General features: G+C 41.4%; 1 protein-coding gene across 4 annotated transcripts in view; it reads left to right on the top strand.

Moving 5' to 3' along the window:
* Positions 1 to 20,185, top strand: part of LOC133217001 (contactin-4) — a 341,090-nt gene that overhangs the window by 249,271 nt on the left and 71,634 nt on the right. For all 4 annotated transcript variants that reach the window (XM_061362129.1, XM_061362133.1, XM_061362130.1 and 1 more), the window contains 3 exons: positions 7,720 to 7,923; positions 14,968 to 15,070; positions 15,734 to 15,918. In XM_061362129.1, the coding sequence (XP_061218113.1) occupies positions 7,720 to 7,923; positions 14,968 to 15,070; positions 15,734 to 15,918 (492 nt within the window). The remainder of the gene's footprint in view (positions 1 to 7,719; positions 7,924 to 14,967; positions 15,071 to 15,733; positions 15,919 to 20,185) is intronic.

Raw genomic sequence — 20,185 nt, forward strand, 5'->3', positions numbered from 1 at the left:
CTTTATGATGATTCCCATTACCACTGACAACAGTGACTTGTGGTGCTTTCACACTGTTCCAAGTCAAATTTTGCAAATCAGTTCACTAATATTGGCAAAAATAAAGGGCATGTGCTTTTTTTGCTGTCCTGTCTGGCAAGGACAGCACATTTCTTTGTATGCAAATTATTGACTGGCAGGCTACACAGTAACTGTATCATAAGGTTTAGCATAGATGAGGGTTCACCCAAAAATGTGCTATTAACTTTAGATTAATCTTGTTCATTATTCGTTATTCTTTTTATGAAAGTCTGCATTGGAGGCACAGGAGCTGTGTGGTGTGATGTAGCTGGAGGCCCTATGTGATGGAGAGGGCAGAGCATGGAGTTAAGGGGAGAATTATTAAGTGATTTTTGCATCCTGGTTGATTCCATGAAATTATTCTGCATGTATTTAAGAGGAGAAGACAATAATTGATCCAGTGTGCTGCAGGGCAATGAAATGGTTTGTAGGCCCACAAAAAATGTTTATGGTGCATAATTCATGTTGCTTTACTAATAAAATAAAACTGTGAGAGAGAAAAATGGTCAGAAACTGCAGTGCTGTTGCAGCAAACTACTGATACGGGTGGAGAACATCCCTGGAGGGTTGTTGGGTAGGGCCACAAACATGGTACATAGTGCCAGGGGTTTGCCTTTGCCTGGTAAAATCCTCTTTCCTCTTTCTTCCCCAGCACACTTATAGCCAGTGTGTTGTGCATCAAGATGCCTTTCCAGCTCATGTTATGTTATTCATGGAGCTACAAATGTTGATTGCTTAATCAAATCGTAGTGAAATTTGAAATTACTAATGTAACCTACAAGCAGTCAGCAAAATTTGGGAAGCAAGATGAGAATACAAAAATAATTCAAAGGACACTCATCAGATAATCAGTTATGCTTTATCATTGCCCCAATTTACCGTAACCATCAAAACACCCTGTTAGTGCCGCTTAAGAGAGATTGGAACACCAGGGAATGCAAGCAATCAGAGCAAAAAAAAAAAAAAAAAAACAGGAAAAAAAACAGAGAAGTCTGCAAATTATTTGCCAAAAATTGGTCTTTATGAAGCTTATACAACACTGCTGTTGACAGAGGCATTATCCACTCAAGCCCATCAGGGTGCAGTCGCAGAGGTGTGCAAGGCTGGTATAATGGGGCGTTAGCTTGTATATGCCAGGGTCTGTGACACAGTTGTGTTCTGATGGGGTAAAGCCTTGCACAGGGATGAAGCTACAGATTCTTCCCTCACTCCATTCAGGGCAATGTTATCCTATTGCTGTATAATAGAAAATTATGTCTTGGCCAGACTTGGGTATGACTTAATGGTTCTTGATGTGCATGGCTTTTATGAACTGGATGGGGGAGGGGGAGGAAAATATGGGCTTTGATTGGGATTTTCTATAGCAAAGTCATGTTATAGTATCTGAATACATAAAATATAGCAGGTGTGAGGGTTTGGCACTTCCTAGCCTGGAGTGCAGCAAATGCTGGAAAGTGAAGAAGGGCTGAGCTTGTGTGTGCATCAGCTTCTCTAATGGAAACTGAGATTATGGAAGGCTCAGTTGGTAATGCACACAGAGCCAAGAAATATGTGTCTGTAGTAAATCATGGAAAAGCAAAAGGCTAGATCCAGTTGCTCACTACCGTCAGTTGCAATGCAATAGCTAAGGGAATAGTTTCTCTTCAGGAAAAACTTTGCGTTGACTTCAGTGTTGCTGCTGGCTGTATCTGGAAGGGCCAGTCTGTGACAGGGAAAGCAGAGATAAGGAGTAAAGTAGGCAGGAGAACTTTAGCACTTCCCATACCTGAGAATAAAATTCATTTGAAAACGTAAAAAAGCAATAATAGTTTTATGGAACTGCATGGTCAAGGAAAGTGCAAACCTAGCTCATGGAGCTGCATTCACCATATCTGGATTTAAATTTGTCCTTTTTTATAAGACTAGGATGAGTCTCAGCTTTTGTTTCAGAAAGCCTCCAAATTAGCTCAAAATCCTGTCCTACTGCAGTTACAGTTTGGGTTGCTTGAGACTGTTATGAAGGGAGGATTTTCTTCGTTTCCTTGATTTCATATTTCATTCTTGCCATGGGTAAGGAAGCTTAATTTTTTTGCTTCAAGATTTACAGGAAATGCTGCAAATCTTTCATCTCACACTGGAAAAGTTCCTGCCTGTCCAACTTGAGAGTGACATAGCAGGTGATAACATCAAAATTATAGGAATCATTAAAGACTGGATTAATCTCTGTAACTTTCAGTAAAGCCTATTAAAAAAATAATAGTGTATTGTACCACACTGTTCTTATTAAAAATGATAAATGATCCCCATTTTTTTGGCTAATACTAATTTCAAAATTTCATTCTTCTATGCAGCTTTATGGTTACCATAATCTAGATATTATAATAGCTTTTCCCATAATAGCTGCAGAGACCTTTTTAAGTGGCAGCACTGACTTTATGGGCTTTAAAAAAAATCAAGAAAAGAGTTTTTTGTATGAAAAGGCAAAGCCAAAATAGTATGACAGAAGAGCAAAAGGACATGGAACTGTTGGAACAAGTCCAGAGGAGGGCCACGAGGATGATCAGGGACTGGAGCACCTCCTGTATGAAGATAGGCTGAGAAAGTTGGGGCTATTCAGCCTGGAGAAGAGAAGGCTGCGTGGAGACCTCATAGCAGCCTTCCAGTATCTGCAGGGGGGGCCATAGGGATGCTGGGGATGGACTCTTCATTAGGGACTGTAGTGATAGGACAAGGGGTAACGGGTTAAAACTTAAAACAGGGGAAGTTTAGATTGGAGATAAGGAGGAACTTCTTTACTGTAAGGGTGGTGAGGCACTGGAATGGGTTGCCCAGGGAGGTTGTGAATGCTCCATCTCTGGCAGTGTTCAAGGCCAGGTTGAACGAGGCCTTGGGTGATATGGTTTAGAGCCCATGGCAGAGGGGTTGGAACTTTTGATGATCTTAAGGTTCTTTCCAACCCAAACTGTTCTATGATTCTTTGATTATTTTGGTAAACCATACGGTCTAATTGTAATAATTACTCATAACAGTATTTCTGTTCAGCTTCAAGTAGCCCTTTTTTTTTTTTTTTGCACTTGTTATCATTTAGAGAAAGTTTACAGTCTACAGTGTCTTTGGCTTTGTTTCTTGTCTTGAGCAGTGTTGTGTAGGCAGCACAGGAGAGACTTGTGCTTTAATAGTTTATCATTGAATGCGTTAGAAAAATGAGGCACTGGAATAGGTTGCCCAAGGAGGTTGTGAATGCTTCATCCCTGGCAGTGTTCAAGGCCAGGTTGGACGAGGCCTTGGGTGATATGATTTAGAGCGAGGTGTCCCTGCCCATGGCAGGGGGGTTGGAACTTGATGATCTTAAGGTCCTTTCCAACCCTAACTATTCTATGATTCTATGATGAGATCTGAGTGTGATCAGGGAAGGCAGACCCAGGAGGAACGTGTACTTTGCCAAGCAGAACAAACAAAACGAAACAAGAAAACCCCAGGCAAAACCTGTGCAGCAGGGCAAAGTGATGCAACTTCTACTACTTTGCGTGTCTCATTTTCCCCAGAATGAGCGAAGGTGCTGGGCTCAGCACCCCAGCAGGCTCAGCTTCTCCAGAACGGCAGCCATGGTGTGGCACAGGGCTGCCAGGTCTCTTTGCTGGTGCCCTGGGAAGCGGCTCAGGACATTTCTTTTTGGGGGGAGTAAAAAAAAGTGTGCCTGCTCTCTGATAATAAAATTGAAAAGGCGCATCTTAAATGTCCTAAATCTACATTCAAGTGGTTTGAATAATTTATTTCCTTTTTAATTACTAAAGTTGACAGCAACTGCTGACTGCTCTAAATTTTGTTAAACCATGGTAATTAGCCATGAAATAGTGGCAGAAGCTTTGGGTTCTATTTTGAAATATTCATTGACACTTAGCCATGATACAGGGTACATACTTGTGGTTAGTATGCTTGGTCCTGAAATCCACAGGTAGCCTGAGCAGTGTTCATTGTAGCGCATGGGGGAGCAACTGGTGTAAGAGAGTCTCTGAAAAGGGTGAAAAGAGTGAAGAAAAAAAGGCTTCTGGCTTCTTCTTTGGTATTGTTGCCACATGTTTAAGACAACTTTGCAAACAGGAACTCAAGTAAAACGCTGCCTATCGAGCTTTGAATCAAGGCTGTTCCGGCCTGATGTTGTATAGATGGACATTAGAGCTGTATAACCTGCTGCCGTGTACTGCCTATCATGTTTTCCTGCCTGTCACTAGCACAGAGACATAAATATTAACAATAAATGTGCTGTGATACCTCTGTGCAACTGAGCTTCTCCTGAAAGCCTTACTGTAGTGACAGGGGATGCAGCATGAAGAAGAGGTTGATGTTTTGCTGGTATGTAGTGGACTTTCCTGCCACATATCTGGTCTGGGAAGGATTTGCAGCTCTATATGTTTGTGATGATTGCTTCCACTGTCCTTCAAAGTTAAATCAAGCTTCTGCTAACATGCCTGTTACCACCACTGTTCTTCATGAGCCCAAATTTTCTGTTGGTTCCTTTTCAGTAGGTGAGTAATGTTAACTAATTTAGGATGCTCTTCCCCTTCTCTGTTGTCATTTGTCTGGACCAAAAGAACAAATACCTAGCAATGTGTAGGCTTGTGCTCAGAAACCTACAATCCACTTTCCTTCTTCTAGCTTGTGCCTATGCTGGTTGTGTGAGTATTCCAGGTACTCAAGAGTGTGTAACCTGTCAGTATGGATTTGCATAGATGAAAAAGGCTCTTCACATAGCACAGTAAGAAAAGTTTCAGGGTTGAATGTCTTCAGTCTGGTGATGGCTCAAGTCAGGGTGCATAGACCATCTGTACCAAAACTGTACAGGTAACTTCTTCATCTCCTATCCTTGCTGATAATCATTCGAGAAGTGAAGATTTGCCACCCAAAAGTCTCAGTCTTGTTCTGATCTATCATGGAAATCCATTCCATCAGGGCAACAAAGAGAAGTTCAGTACCAAAGTACGACAGAGGTCTTTGCAGTGGAAAACCACTGGTGGCAGTGGGATGGCAGCTTATTTCTGCTTGTCATTAAAAGCAGCAAATATGGGTCAGAAATCTTTGGGAGCCTTACTTGAACATGCTTTAAAGGGAAAATTAAAAGCATTGTAAATTAAGCAAAATTACATGAAAAGGGCCCCAAATTAGAAAGAAGTTTGTAATAAATTCTTTGAGGATGTAGAGTCTAATGTGCAATTAGAGAACCACGAATTGCCTGTTCCTGCTCATTCTTTGTACTGAAAGACTCTCTGTAACTTAAGTAAACGTTTCAATCGTATGCGGTCACCAGGAGCCATATCAGGCTGTATTTTAAGTGTCTGTTTACACAGTTGTTACAAATTGCCTATGGGATGTGAACCGTCTATCACTTCCATAGCAATTAGTATGAGAAGCCTTATCAAAAGAAATCCGTCAAGTTTGAAAAGCCATAAATATTGCACTAGGATCTCTGAGGAAATCAAAGTGAGTTTGATATAGTGTTTATTTACATGCTGCTACACAAGCAAAAGCACTTATGGATGTTCCAGTCTATGTTATTCCCTGTGCTTCATATTCCATTACTCCCATGTTATTTGAGAGAGAGAATTACTCAGAGAATTGTTTTAAATATTATATAGTGATAATGGACTACTGCTAATATCTAATTCTGTGTAATTCTGAGTAGTTCTATTTTTCTGGACAATGATTTGTTGTAATAAAAGGAAGGCAGAGCTGTGGCATCAGAAGTTTATTATGTTCCTCAGTTCTATGTAGTCAAATTAATAGAGTTTTTGAGGTGATTCTGATGTTTTGCACTCTGGAAATAAGTATTCTTTAGTTTCCCATGCATTGGGTTCATCTGTGTGGAGGAATCCCAGATCATCACTATTTGGTTCTTGCTTTGATCAGACTCTTTACTATATGCACAAATTTACATTTGCCTTCTGCTCTCCTGTGACCTGGTTACCCAGGGTTTCCACCTGGCACTCAGCTCAAATGACACAAATATTTAAGCCTTTTAACTAAGGCAGAGGCTAGGAGAAGCTGCTACAACAATTATAAGGTTGGAAAGCCTGTCTTGAAAATGAAGGCAGAAGGACTCTTGATGGCTCTCACCAGCAAAGAGGCAGGAACTCTTTAAGCTAAAGGCATCATTAGCCCAGAAGCACATAGCTTTAGACTAGTAATGGAAATATTTAACCTGAAAATTAGAGGGTTCTTAGCAATTCAAGTAATACCAACTTACAACAGAAAAGTAGGAGCCAAAACCGTGCTGCTTCTCAGGTGTATTTATGAATAGGATTATGTAACTTCCTGGGGAAGGAAAGGGAGGGACAGGAATTGTTGATCCAAAAGACTCTCCCACTTCCATGGGTTTTGTTGAGGAACATGTACTCAACTCACCATCCCACAATTAACACACAATAGTGTTCTGTTGCAGAGCTCAGGGGGTTTCTGTGGAAACTTGCTGTGTGAAGATTCACTCAGATTTAAATACCTCTGTGCATTGCAGGGCCATGGTGTTTATTTGCCTATTGCTGGATGCTTCTGGAGGAGCAAGATAATTGTTCACCAAGAGTAAATAAAAAAAGCAAACAACCAACTTAACTACTTGCAGAAAATAATAAGCCAGCTGAGAAGTGGTACCTTGTTTATTCTGAGTATCCTCTTGACATCAGCATGAGGTTACTTATAATTAGATGCACATGTGTAAATATGATGATTAGATATTCCCACATAAACATAATTATCATATCTTCCTAAAAGTCTAAGCAGGGATTTTATAATCCTGTTGTTGAAAATAAATAAATAAAAGCCAACAATCTGCATTCAGCCTCTTACATATGTAAACAGTGGAACATGAGGGCAGAATATATTTTCCAAAGTACCTGATGGTAGTTGAGGTCAATTACAGTTATGACTCATTAGAGTATTAAAATAAGAATGCAATTTTTAGTGTAATTAGTGTTCCCTTAGAAAACTACAGCAATCTTGTGTAGTTCTTCAAGGATTTTCAGGGTGTTTGAGCATTAGTCGTAGGCAAATATTATAGGGTTGTTTTGCATTAACCTCACTTACAAACTCTGCAGCCACTTGCAGCATCTCACTTATATTGTTATTGCTCAAATAACTTCCAAAGATGCCTTATAAAAAAAAGAGTACTGTCTAACTAGTCATATAGAGGTTTACAGCTGCTTAATTTAATGTTCAGTTTTTTGCTGATTCAGAAATTCCAAAGGAATAAAGTACACAGAGTGTGATAACACACGTAGCAGATCCTCCCCCAACTGTGTTTAAAGGAAAAGAATTAATTAAGAAAGAATAAAAGAAAAGTCATGAGTCAGGCTGAAATGTTCATGACAAAAAGGTGAGATTCTTGTAAAGTGCTTTCTGTGCTGGGCTGGAAGAACTTGAAGGAGCAACAAGAATATTAGATCTGTCTGTCGGCTCAGAAGTGTCACAGTTGGAAATTTATATTCATAGCCATAAAGATAAGAACTTGCAAAACGTTTGCCTTGTTATCATTTTATGGACTGTGATATATCCAGTTTTCCTAACCAAAGGGGGCAGGGAGAAACTAATTTTCAGGGCTTCAGCTCTGACTTGGAAGGAGTCCAGCACTAGAATGTGCCCCATGAGAACGTGTGTCCTGTCACTAAGACTGGTGTTACCTTTTGCCTACAGAGCTCACCTACGCGTGGATCTTCAATGAGTACCCGACCTTCGTACACCAGGACAATCGCCGCTTCGTTTCACAAGAAACTGGGAATTTGTACATCGCAAAGGTGGAAGCTTCAGATGTGGGCAACTACACGTGCGTGGTGACGAACACTGTGACAAACAGCAGGGTCCTGGGCCCCCCCACCCCACTCATCCTCAGGAATGACGGTAGGACTTAGAGGACGGGAACTGGGGGGTGGGCTTGGAGAGTTTGTTTTGTTTTCTTTGACTGGCTGTCACCCAGACATTAAGAAGTGGCCTGAAATCATAGACTCACAGAATAGTTAGGGTTGGAAAGGACCTTAAGATCATCAAGTTCCAACCCCCTGCCATGGGCAGGGACACCTCACACTAAACCAGGTCACCCAAGAGTCTGTCCAACCTGGCCTTGAACACCGCCAGGGATGGAGCATTCACAACTTCCCTGGGCAACCCATTCCAGTGCCTCACCACCCTTACAGTAAAGAAGTTCTTCCTTATATGCAATCTAAACTTCCACTGTTTAAGTTTTAACTCATTACCCCTTGTCCAATCACTACAGTCCCTAATGAAGAGTCCATCCCCAGCATCCCTGTAGGCCCCCTTCAGATACTGGAAGGCTGCTCTGAGGTCTCCACGCAGCCTTCTCTTCTTCAGGCTGAACAGCCCCAACTTTCTCAGCCTATCTTCATATGGGAGGTGCTCCAGTCCCCTGATCATCCTCATGGCCTCCTCTGGACTTGTTCCAACAGTTCCATGTCCTTTTTATGTTAAGGACACCAGAACTGCACAGAATACTCCAGGTGAGGTCTCACGAGAGCAGAATAAAGGGGCAGGATCACCTCCTTCAACCTGCTGGTCATGGTCCTTTTCATGCAGCCCAGGATACAGTTGGCTTTCTGGGCTGCAAGCGCACACTGAACCTGGCTCATGTTTATGTATTTATATCAGAGAGATTTTTCCCTGTGGAGAGATGTGGTGAGGCTGGAGACCTCTGCTTTAGCTGTGGTTCAATGTCACAGACAGTGGTGGAGTTTGATGCTGTGGCCAAGGTTGCTCTTCCCACCACTGTAACAACTCTCAATGTCAGGCAATAATTATAAAAGGGAAACATGGTGATGCTTTGCCAAAGACAGGAAGTAAAATAGATTTTAGAGTTTGGATGTGCTAGTTTTGCTCATTTTATGCAGCCCAGAAGAGAACAAAGGCACTTTGTTGTTTCGGTAACTGTTAGCTTGGGCTGTATTTCCCAGCAGAATTAGTGCTATTTTTAGTTGCCTGTGGAATAATACAAAAAAGCAAGAAGAAACCAAAAGAGGATTTCTAAATTTATCCAGACAATTGATTTGTATCATTGTCATTTGTTAGTAGATAAGAAAAATAAATTTGTATGCTAATTTGCAATTAAAATTAATTAAAATTTGTCTGTTTAAAGGATAACAGTCAGGACATTTGTGCCAGAAATAGAAATTCATTATTAGAAGCTTCTTCTAGAAGAAGTTCCATTGTCACCTAGTGGTATTTGACAAAAATTCCTTGCTTGTAAAAATACAGGTTTGTTGCTGCCAGCCTCCTGCCCATAGCCATTCCCTTCACATTAACACACTTCCTGTGGACAGGGAGTTTGGACACGTTGGTAATGGGAAAGTGCCACAGTTAGGCCGTGAGGGCTGATGAGAGCTGCTTATCCAGAGCTGTTACAGGGCAGGCTGCATATCTATAAACACAGTGGCAGTAAGTCTGTCCCTCTGAGTCCAGAATAAGTCATCTAATGTTTGAACGATAAAGAGGAATATTTAAATTTGTCTCATACCAACATTTTCAATGTTTCAAGAAGAAATATTTTTAAGTATTACATTAACAGGACTTTTATGTAAACCTTACCTAGCTGAAAGTGCTTCCATTTATCACAATCAAGCTCAGCATTTGCTCCTGTTCCGCGATGGGGTGGATGCTGGGATGATTGCTAGGCAGGCTGATTGTAAAGTGCCTTGCCAAGGGCTTTACCCCAGTGCATCGCTCCTCTGCGCACTCTGCTTTATTTACAGGGACCAATTGCCTTCCTGAGGTAATTCACAGAAATGTTCTCTGATTCTTTTGAAGTGCACTCTGCTGTTTATTAAAGATATGAAACTTTAATTGAACCTCTGAGGGGCTGGGGAATGCATTCCTGAGTTAAACAAGGAAGGTGCTGTTGTATCTGTAGAGGCAAAGATGGCTGTACTCAAGCTGAACACGGGATAAATGTGTGTTTTGAAATAAGATTGCACCAGTATTGCAGACAAGCTTCATTTTAAAAATCAGTAGGTCTCCATTTTTCATTCCCTATAGGTTAACCCTGTAAAATCAAACATGCTATCACACTTGAAAGAGAAATTATATATGTTTCTTTAGAAACACAAACAACAGAAATGAGCAGATGTGAGGCACATCTTATTTCCACTGGCAAATCTGTCTTGCTTATCTTTTTGTCTTCGTATCTGACATGTCCAGCATATCTTAATATATATGACATGTTATTTTCTTTACAACACTCTGTCATTAAATTAGTAGGCTCGGAGGCTAGCTCATCAGCAATTAATGTTTCAGTCCCATTTAATTTCAATTAGTGAGTTAAGTGGGGAAAAATGCACCATGTATCTCTCCCAGTCAATGTACTGAGTTGCCCCCCTGGTGGCTGCCTGGGCAGGCAGCAAAGTGCCATGTGTGCAGGGCCCTCATGCAGCTCAGGAGGAGGGATGGGGGGTCCCTGTCATCCCACCCCCCCCAGCATATCCCAAGTTATGGGGAGGTTGCTGCAGCTCTGAGGCCACTCAGCCCTGGGCTGTAGGACTGGAGTCCCACCCAGGACAGTCTGCCCTCCACCACTGCACCCTTCATAAAATGGTCTTTTGCTGGAAGTTTCTGAGCTCTTGCCTGGTTGGCTTCATGTTGAAATACTTTTTGTGAGTTCCAAAGGAAATCAGATAATTTACAACAAACTCCTTTTGACATTTCTGTTTCTCTCAAAAATCAAAGTTATTTCTAAACTGCAAAACTTTTTTGCTGTCATGCAGAATTAATTATGGGTCCCTGGAGTTAATACGTAGTCCCATTACTGTGAAAGAAGCAAATGGCGGTATAAGATACTATCTGAAAGGAATGCTGTCTGAAAGGAATGATGTCTGAATGGTTACATAGAACTAAGAATAGTACCTGTATTTGGTTTTTCAAATTATTTCATACTGCACTGAAGAGAGGAAGAGAAAGCTCTGTCATTTTGTGCTGGTGATAATCTCTCACTCAAAAACCTTTAAAACTTCCCCATTCCAGAGCTGTAGGAAGAAAACAGTTCAGATACTCACAGTTTGGCTGACCCTATGCTGTTTGATATCAAGAATTTCAATGGTTTTAACAGACAGGTTTATGAATTACATGATGGGTATTCCTGCTGTAGCCAGTGTTCAGCCTGCTCATCAAACTAACAATCAGTCCCCATTTGCCCAGAGCACTTGCTACTGCCGTGCTGGGGTTGCAAGATGACTACAGGAACCTTGAGGCTTCTTTTCACATTTCTTCATCAAATTATGGCAGTAATTTTTCTAGACTGTAGTGAATCATTTAGGTTTTTTACATTGAATACCTGCCATCTTCATTGTGGTTATTTGACTGGAATGTAATCATCCTGGAAAACAGCTTTTCAAGCATGTTTTTTTGAAGCGCTGCTTGCTTTACAGCGCCAGGCTTTTGAGCTGTAATCTGTAAAAGGAAAAGATACGGGTGTAGGGAATGAAATCAGATCCTGTAGGCAGATTGCTTTACCCACCTGGGCCTTTTGTGCTCCTTTTTTTTGCTTGTTTTCAGCTGCAAGGCTTCAGAGTTATGGATCTCCTGATGTTTGCAGCAGCTTTTAGTAACCAGCAGTACATGCTCCTGTTGACAGAACTCAGGTTCCTTCCCTGTCTCTGTGCTGTGGAAGCAGAAGGTGCCTCTTATCCCATTAGTTATCCTCAGACAGTTTTTCCTCCTTGGAGAGGTAAATATCACAGAGGGCTACAGGATGGTGGTAGGAACAGACCGTGCCAAGGCAGCTGTCACAGTCAGCATGAGCTCAAGCTCTGTTTCTGTGGACAGAGGTTATCTGATGATGATAAATACACTGTACTAAGTACAGTGTGTGTTGGGAAAAAGATGTTTTTCCTCTGTCCCTCTTAATTCTCTCCCACAACTGCATGCAGTTACCCCCCGTTCAAATAGTTTCATGTAGTTATATGAATTTGTGGCAGTGAGGATGCTTGCAGTGCAGATGGATAAAATATTTAAATACAATATCACGTAAATGTAGCAGTGCCTGAAACTGCACATATTTAGTTTGGGACCTGTCCTCCTGAAATGTGCACCCATATTCCAGCACATGTCTTTGGGAATGACATGCAGCTCTCTCTTTGTAAGTGCTAGCTCATAAAAAGAATAAGTAAGGGAAGATAATGGTTTTCTGGGTTTCTCAAGGTGTCAGTGTTTGATTTCAGCTTCGGTTCTGAAGTACGGGAGTTAGTCCTGGTATTACCAGCTGGTATGTCCCATTGTGGGGAAAGGGCTCTCTGAGATATTTCCATGTTGGAAAAGAAAATAAATAGTTGAATGTATATGGCACTGAAGAACGAGAATGATCCTAAAGCCTAAAGTTATCCATTAGGATTGTAGCACTTACTGCAGCTCAGAAGAAAAAAGATTTAAGTTTTAATGCCAGAGAGGCCACCTGGCAGCTTGCTGAGGGATATGGACTGGAAGAGTAGAGGAAAGGGAACAAACCTGCAATGCTGTCTCCTTTGTTTAATACAAACATGCAGTCTTAGCACTATTCCTCCCTGAGCAGGCATCAGGTATCCCAGGGTGCTGTCCCTACTGCTACCGCAGAACCTTTGGGACCCATTGGACCATCCCAGCTCCGCAGCAAACTCAAGGCAAAGCCTGTTAGGAGCACGCAGGTGTTGAGAGCCGCTGCTCTTCTCTTTAAAATGCAGTTAGGATTTTTCACATCGGCATTAAAACAGTAATAGTAGGAAGGAACTGAAATAGTCCTGGAATAAAATTACCATCAGCAGCAGCTGTATGGGCCAATTAAACTTTAACATTTCACAGGTGTTGTCAGGAAATGCATATCATCTCCTCAGACAAATTACTTGCTTCTAAATTCCTGGGACTTTCATCCAGAAGCACGTTTTTAAACCTTGAAATTGGAAATAAAAATAGGAAAGCCTCTGAAACGCAAACACATAAAACATCTGATGTGCCATGAAGATGAGTCTGATTTTTTTGCTTGTTGAGGACTGGTTGGTAGCTGGCCCATCAGTGGGCTGCTTGACAAGGGCAAGGTGGCTCCTTGCCCTGGCTCCCTTTCTCCCATGTTTCCCACCCTCCAGCTGGCTGCCAGCAGAACCTGCGGAGCTTTTGGAGGGAGCTGCATCTCCTCTGCTCAGATGCCTGGGTTATAATGGGGCAGGTGATGGCTGGTGGCACAGGTATCAAGCAGCTCTTCACCTCTGATGACCAGCCATCGGAGGGTGATGGAGACCATGGTTTCTTTAGGTAAGTCTCCAGCCTGAACGCCAGCGTCTTCCACAGTGAGGCAACTGTCTGAATCTGGTCAGACTTTCCTGCAAAATATATCCTCAGAAGATCTTCCTCTGCCAAAGTTGCAGGCTTCATTGCAGAACCTGGAAATGGTCTTCTGGCAAAATGTCCCAATAAGTTCTAGTATCAGCAACACAATGCTGCTATTCCCAAATGCTACACCCAGCCTTGCCCTTGGGCACCACTGGGCAGTATCTGCTCTTGGCTTGGTGGAACCTCACCTAGCAAATGTTTAGCATGGAGTCTGGAGAAATATAGGCAAGTTTACAAAGATTTAGTGTGTCACAACCAGGAGAACAGAGAGTGTTTTCCATGATGTTAACTGTAATAGACATTTCCAGCCCTTCAGGGCTGCAGTGTTAATGTGCAGAGGGCTAAACAGAGCGTGCCCCATAATTCTTGTTTGTACAGTGTGTGAATGCTGGAGCACTGATGCAGACTCATGGGTTTCCATCTGTATGTGCTGACCAGGACATGACTATGGAGAGAGTGCTTGTATTATTAATAAATGCATTTAATTTTGATGATTGATGATGTGCCGCCTCTCCTCTTTATATAATCTAGCAGCAGTGCTTATTTGCAATTAAGGGTTGGAAGAAAGGTGGTGTAACCTGCTATTGCACCAGAACAGGTAACTCAAGTCAGCTTGTAAAGGTAGACTTGATGTAAGCCTCATACTGAGCATTTTCAACCTTAAAACTCTGAACTGTGAAAAAGTAAAGAAAAAAAAAGGCTTTTCTTGCATCCTCTTTGCAAAGCAGGGGGGCGGAATAGAGCATTGCAGCCTGGACTTACCGGAATCTCTCTGCAAAATCATGCTCTCACATTTTTGTGTTACCTGTGCTCTCTCATTCCTGTATTTGTGTATTCTGTTGGCATTCCACTGGCCTGATCCAGCACCACTTCTGCCTTGCAGCCTGTGCGCTACTCGCCTGCCCCGCACTTGGCCAACATCCAAGAAGTGCCGCACAGTTAAGATTTAAACTGCAATCATCAATTAGCTGGTAATCACTATTGGTGAAATTATATGTGCTGGTTTTAAGACAGTGCAGTGACTAGAAACGTAGCCATTTATCATAAATATAATGGCCTTTTTATATGCACGAATTTTTAAACACAATTCCATAAAGAGGCTGCTACAATACATGATTTATTGGAGCAGTAAAAATAAAGAAATTACCCAAAGAGTGTGATCTCTGCGCATCTAAATCCTCGAAGTTAATAGAAGCATCGATTAGCTCCAGTGCTTTTAAAACTTTTTCTAATGGCTATTTGTTCCGCATTTCGTTTTCTAGAAGGTGGTGAACCTCCCTTATTATTGCTTTCGTTATTTCACAAGTTTCCTGCAACAATCCTGAATATTCAAAACAAAAAAGTAACAGAGCCATGAAGAAATTTTAATCTTTGGCAGATGGTTTGGAGCGCTGGTTCAGATTTTCCTCTGGCAGTAAATGGGAAAAGAGCCCACACTCCACGGCTGTTAGAAACAGGCCATGTTCAAAATGAATGGATTAATTGGGCAAGTAATGATGTATAGAGCAGCTCTGTGCTAGCACGGGAACACTTGCGAATTTATTGCAAAAATTCAACCAAGCTTTAGCATCTATTTTATGTTCACAGGGGTGATGGGGGAGTATGAGCCGAAAATAGAAGTGCAGTTCCCAGAAACAGTTCCATCTGCAAAAGGAACAACGGTGAAACTGGAGTGCTTTGCCTTGGGGAAGTAAGTTTTCATCCATTATTATTATTCCTCCAGCTTCTCCCTTTCATAGTGCTGTATTTTAGAGTTTGCAGGATTTCCTAATCATTCACTTTCCTTAGCAGGAGTGCATTCATAACAGACAGAGGACTTGGGGAGCAGGGGCTTTGCTCACCAAAACAATAGACTTCCTTTCCCAAGGAAGAGAGAAGACATAACTTACTTTGTAAAGATGTGTTTGTGCTTCTCCTGTTTTGAGGTTTCATGCCACACTTAAAACATGTCTCTTCTTTCTAGAGTAAATTCTGGCAATATTTCCAAAATAAAAATGTGGGACTGGTAGGAAAGTGTATGTATTACCACAGCAGAACCCCTAATTCCACTTTGTTAAAACAGCATCTTAATAATACTTTGATATTAAGTATTAGTAAAATTTATAATATTATTGTTATTTTAATAATATAGCCTTCTGCTTTTAAAACTACGTGTGCAATACACCACTGGTATACATATGTATGTTTATAAGCCACCTATAATAAAATTGCTTCAGATCCTGTGCTTCAGACTGACCACATCTTCATCATCCTCCAATATGAAACAGTGTTAAGTTGTTCAGACAAGAGCGTATCAGGAAAAGACCCATAGCTTTTTATGAAAGTCTTATTTTGCTTTACTTTTCTTATTTAGCCCAGTTCCTACAATTAGCTGGAGGAGAGCAGATGGGAAACAGATACCCAGAAAAGCCAGGAGACACAGATCAAGTGGACTTCTTGAAATCCCAAATTTTCAGCAGGAAGATGCTGGACTCTATGAGTGCGTAGCTGAAAACGTGCGTGGGAAAAATGTGGCACGAGGACAACTGACATTTTATGGTAAGCAGACTGCCAGCTTTCAGGGGGTTTTATTGTATCAAATGCAATATGCAGTAAATATTTTGTGAGAAAGTAATTTTGGGGGCTGTTTTAAAAATTACTTTCTTCTGTAAATGGCATGTCTCAAAAAGGTTGTGATATGAAATAAAACCTGTCTGAATGTTGCATATTAATTGAGAATCAGAGCAGTTGGAACAAAAACACGTAGCTGGAAGGACATTGGCATGGTAACATACAGAAAACACTTCCACATGGCTCATTTGCTTTCTTGTGGCTGTGAGGATGAAGTAGGTACTCTGGTAAAGAATTATGGTGGTTACAACTTGGGATTTATTCTGTATGTATTGCTTCAGCTTGTGTTAATAAATGTTAATTGCTTGCAAGCAATTAAGGACTGCTTTCAAGAGGAGCCACTGGTTGCACAGCCTAGAAAGTTGGGATTTAACACTGTTGGAGCCCGTTCACACAAAGACTTACTACACATGCTCTTCTTGCACTGAAGTCAGGGCCATTGATCAGGGCACATAAAAATATAAAACTTCACAGGCCTTCTGTGTTAAGTAGATGTGTGTACCTCTAATCCTGATAAAAGTATCTGCCTGCCACAAAATTTCTGCTGGAAACAGCCCCATCTTGCAAATCAAATGCTTTTAAGAGATTATTAAAAGCAAATTAAATGCTTCTGGAGATGAAACAAGCTTACAGGGGGAAACTTTTACCTGTTCTGAGTTACTGTGGATTTAGTTGTGTAGAGGTAAACGAGAGTCAAAGATTGGGGTTGTAGAGGTATGAATGGGCTGTTGGTTTGGTTCTTAGCTTCTGTTTGGTATTTTGTGGAGGGGCTGCAGGTTACATATCCCACATTTCAGGTGTGCAGAGACCTCCCCACTGCCATAAAAATATTTCTTTGTTGCTGCCCTGTTACCATCTTCAGGAGCTTTATAGTGTCATTCCTTATGGAACACATGGAGAAAAATTCCTTGTTTTCTCCCCCAAATGCTCCCGAGGGCCTGACTTCTGTCAGCAGGGAAGATTGGGCTGGACTCCAGGGATGAGAAGAATGTTTTTGATTTATAGGAAATTTGCCCCTGAAAAAGAGTTTGGGATCTATCCTTCCTGGCAAAACTACATTGAATTTTTTTTTTTTTCCTTAAGCATGTATAGGAATTGGAAATATTCCTAAAAGGCATTTTCATTTAGAAATCAGAACTTTTGGGGCTTGCATTTCAAATGAACACTTCTCCTTTTAAAACATAAAATGAGAAAACGTTAAAAAGGAGTGAAGTAACAAGAACAAAGTGAAATCTTTCATATTAAAAAAGAATCTGGGGTTAATTCAAACTTTTTTTTTCTTTTTTCTTTTTTTAATTAAAAGATTTGAAAATTGTTTTTTCTGTTCATCAGACAATGCAAGTTTGTCCTGATTTTTCCCATGTGGACAGTAAATGAAAAGCCTTATCAGTTGTACAGTTTTGCTCTACAACCCACAGCCAAACCTGCCTTCCTTCAAAGCAGTAAACCAAACCTTTGGTATACTCCCTCCGTAGCATACATCAAGTTATAACCAAATTGCTGTAATTAATTTACCAGTCTCAATCCCGTAGCTGGAGGACTGCAGATCCTACACAAAAGCTGACACTGTGGCTAATGTTTTTCTTCACGTGAGCAGGGGAGCCTCCCTACGGAGAGGTGCTAGCCTGCCACCTCTCCTGGTTACTGGTTTTAAAGATAATTGACTGAAATATCATCCTTGTCTTGAGGAAGATGAGTTACTGGTTAGTAAGTATTCAGTATTCAAGGAGTGTGTTTGCAGATCTCTTATAAAAAATCTGCTTTCTGTAAGCGAGGCTCTGGAGCTTCACGTAGCAACGACTATTTTGGGGAAAAGTAACTTGCTGTAAACATCTTATACAAATATTTGAAGCTGAAAGAAAGTCTTTTTCCTTGATCATTTTTCTTTTTAAAGCTGAGAAGTGTTATTGAATTACTACTGTAATGTTGAGCAAAGCTTTTCAGGTTGCTTTAGGCAGGTTGGGGATGGCACCCAGCAAAGAAGGATGCGATATGGGTGGTTGGATGTGCTGCCTGCACACAATGCTGTGCTCTGTCATGATGTGCGCCCTGGAGATCACAATCTGGCTCTAATGCTGTGACTCCTTTAAACTCAGTTATCTGCATCTTTGAATAGTAGAAAAGAAAAAGGAAAAAAGAAAGAAAAAAAAAGAAAATTAAATTCAAATTTGCCTGTTCACTGTAGATAACCCAGTGCTGCCTCCGTTGTCAGCTTCTTTCAGTGTTCCTGGAAGTTGTCAGGGAAGGTTGACTTTTGCTGTATTTCATTCTTGTATCAATGTTTATTTTTTCCTCTGTTAGCATATCAGTGACACTGAAGTTGTTTGACATTCTTGTTGCAACAGGAAAGGTCAATTAAACTTGCAAGATCTGTTCTTCTTCTGTTTTCTGTGCTTTGAGCCTCTGCAACAGTCTGTATTTTATTGCTCTCCAAAAGCATTTGTTCTGAGGGATGTATGTCCCACTTGATAGATAGACCTTCACGATAGAAAACATGTAAATGTTAATGCAATTACAGTGACTTATACCTGCTTCCTTGACTGTTATAACTCTGAACAATATACCACTTGTTTTCTTGCCATAAGTCTCTTGTTCTGTCTGCCATTCCCAAACAGATAACACCTACCACAAATCAGCGAATTAAACTGCAACACATCTTCTTTTCCACCCTCATTTAGCAGCCATAAATGCATGTTGCACTGTGTTCCTGACTTTGCAGCTTGTTCCCCACAGATTTAACCCCATGCCAGTTACATCCCTGGGGTTGGGGCGGGTGAGGTCCCCAGAATGAGCCAGCACAGCTGGAGCACACAGCACCAGCTGCACCAGCGCCTCTGCTTTGAGTACCTGCTCTTTCATCGAACTCCGCAACGAGAGTCCGCCACGCCATCAGCTGTGTGTTTTGATCCGCAGCATTTTGGAAGCACTCCCATTGACCTGATTCTATATTTAATCTGGCTGCTCATAAATTTTAAATTTGATAAACCTCTGTGTGGCCAAGATTTATTGAGCAAAAGGCAACGCCAACAATTTTTTCCTTTTGGCAGGAGTACAGTAAACAGATTACAGTAGCTCACTAATTTAAAAAGAAATTGCTTTTTCGTTCATAAAACCAGCATCAAGGAGATGCTTATTTATTATCATCGTGGATGTTGTTTCATTCATGTTAAGTTTAGATGCCATTTGATTCAGATCTTCTTTTGTCAGACAGGCACAACCCAAAGGTTGTCCTGAGCGTGGGACAAGAGGCAACAGGCAGATGCACAAGCTTAACAAACTCCAGGCATTGTTGTGGTTACTCATTTTTTGCTCAAAGTTTTTTCCCTTGATGGACAAGGGCCTCACTGCCTCTCTACAGCTCCACTGATGTGCTTTGGCCAGGTTCTCCCTGCTGACCATTGTCAAAGGTCTCTGTACCACCACACCAGCATATTTCTCTCCCAGACTTTTTAAAAACATGAGTGTATATTTTAACGCACAGTTTGAAAGGAGATGGTTGTGCCAGTGCTTACTCCTTTGGATCTGCTTCAGTGTGCGTTTACACTTTCCTGTATTGATTTCCTCTGATGAAACAATGCAACATCTTGATATCCTCCACCCCAATGGTATATAGAGTCTGAGTAACAGAAAACAGGAAGAATAGCTGTCTCTCTAAATATAAGCATGTTAAATGGGGCTGGTGGTGAGAGCACAAAGCAAGCAGCACTGGGAGAGGCTGCTGTGCCATGCAGGTAGGGCTGCTGGGCCGGGGACAGGCACCCCAGTACAGGCTGAGGAGCTACACCACCACTGGGAACATTTGTCTGTCGGTATTATGACCAAAACCGTTCAATTTGGCATTGGGCTTTCCAGTCAGATCAGCACTGTCTTACATGGCATCATCTGCTCCCTGACCAGCACTTTGCAGGCAAGCCAAGGCAAAGAGGAAAAAATTGCAGATAAAATGGTTTCTAAAAGTGTCAGCGCAGCAGCATCCGCATTAGCAGAGAGACGCTCTTATTTGTAACTAATTACGGTTCTTTGCAGCATTTTGTAAGATATTCAGAAGAAACCATTTAATTGGCTGGACCGCTTTTCAGATTAAATACTTCTCAAATCAAAGTCCCACCAGGAATTCATGTGGCTCCATAATTTTGCAGTGAAAAGAGCCTCCCTTTCATCAGTGGGCCTGTGTTTTATTTGTGCGAAAGCCACT

The sequence above is a fragment of the Neopsephotus bourkii genome, unplaced genomic scaffold (genome assembly GCF_033783945.1).
Source record: "Neopsephotus bourkii isolate Nb327-2 ecotype Australia unplaced genomic scaffold, CSIRO-AGI_Nbou_v1 NB_1080, whole genome shotgun sequence".
Classification (NCBI taxonomy): domain Eukaryota; kingdom Metazoa; phylum Chordata; class Aves; order Psittaciformes; family Psittacidae; genus Neopsephotus; species Neopsephotus bourkii.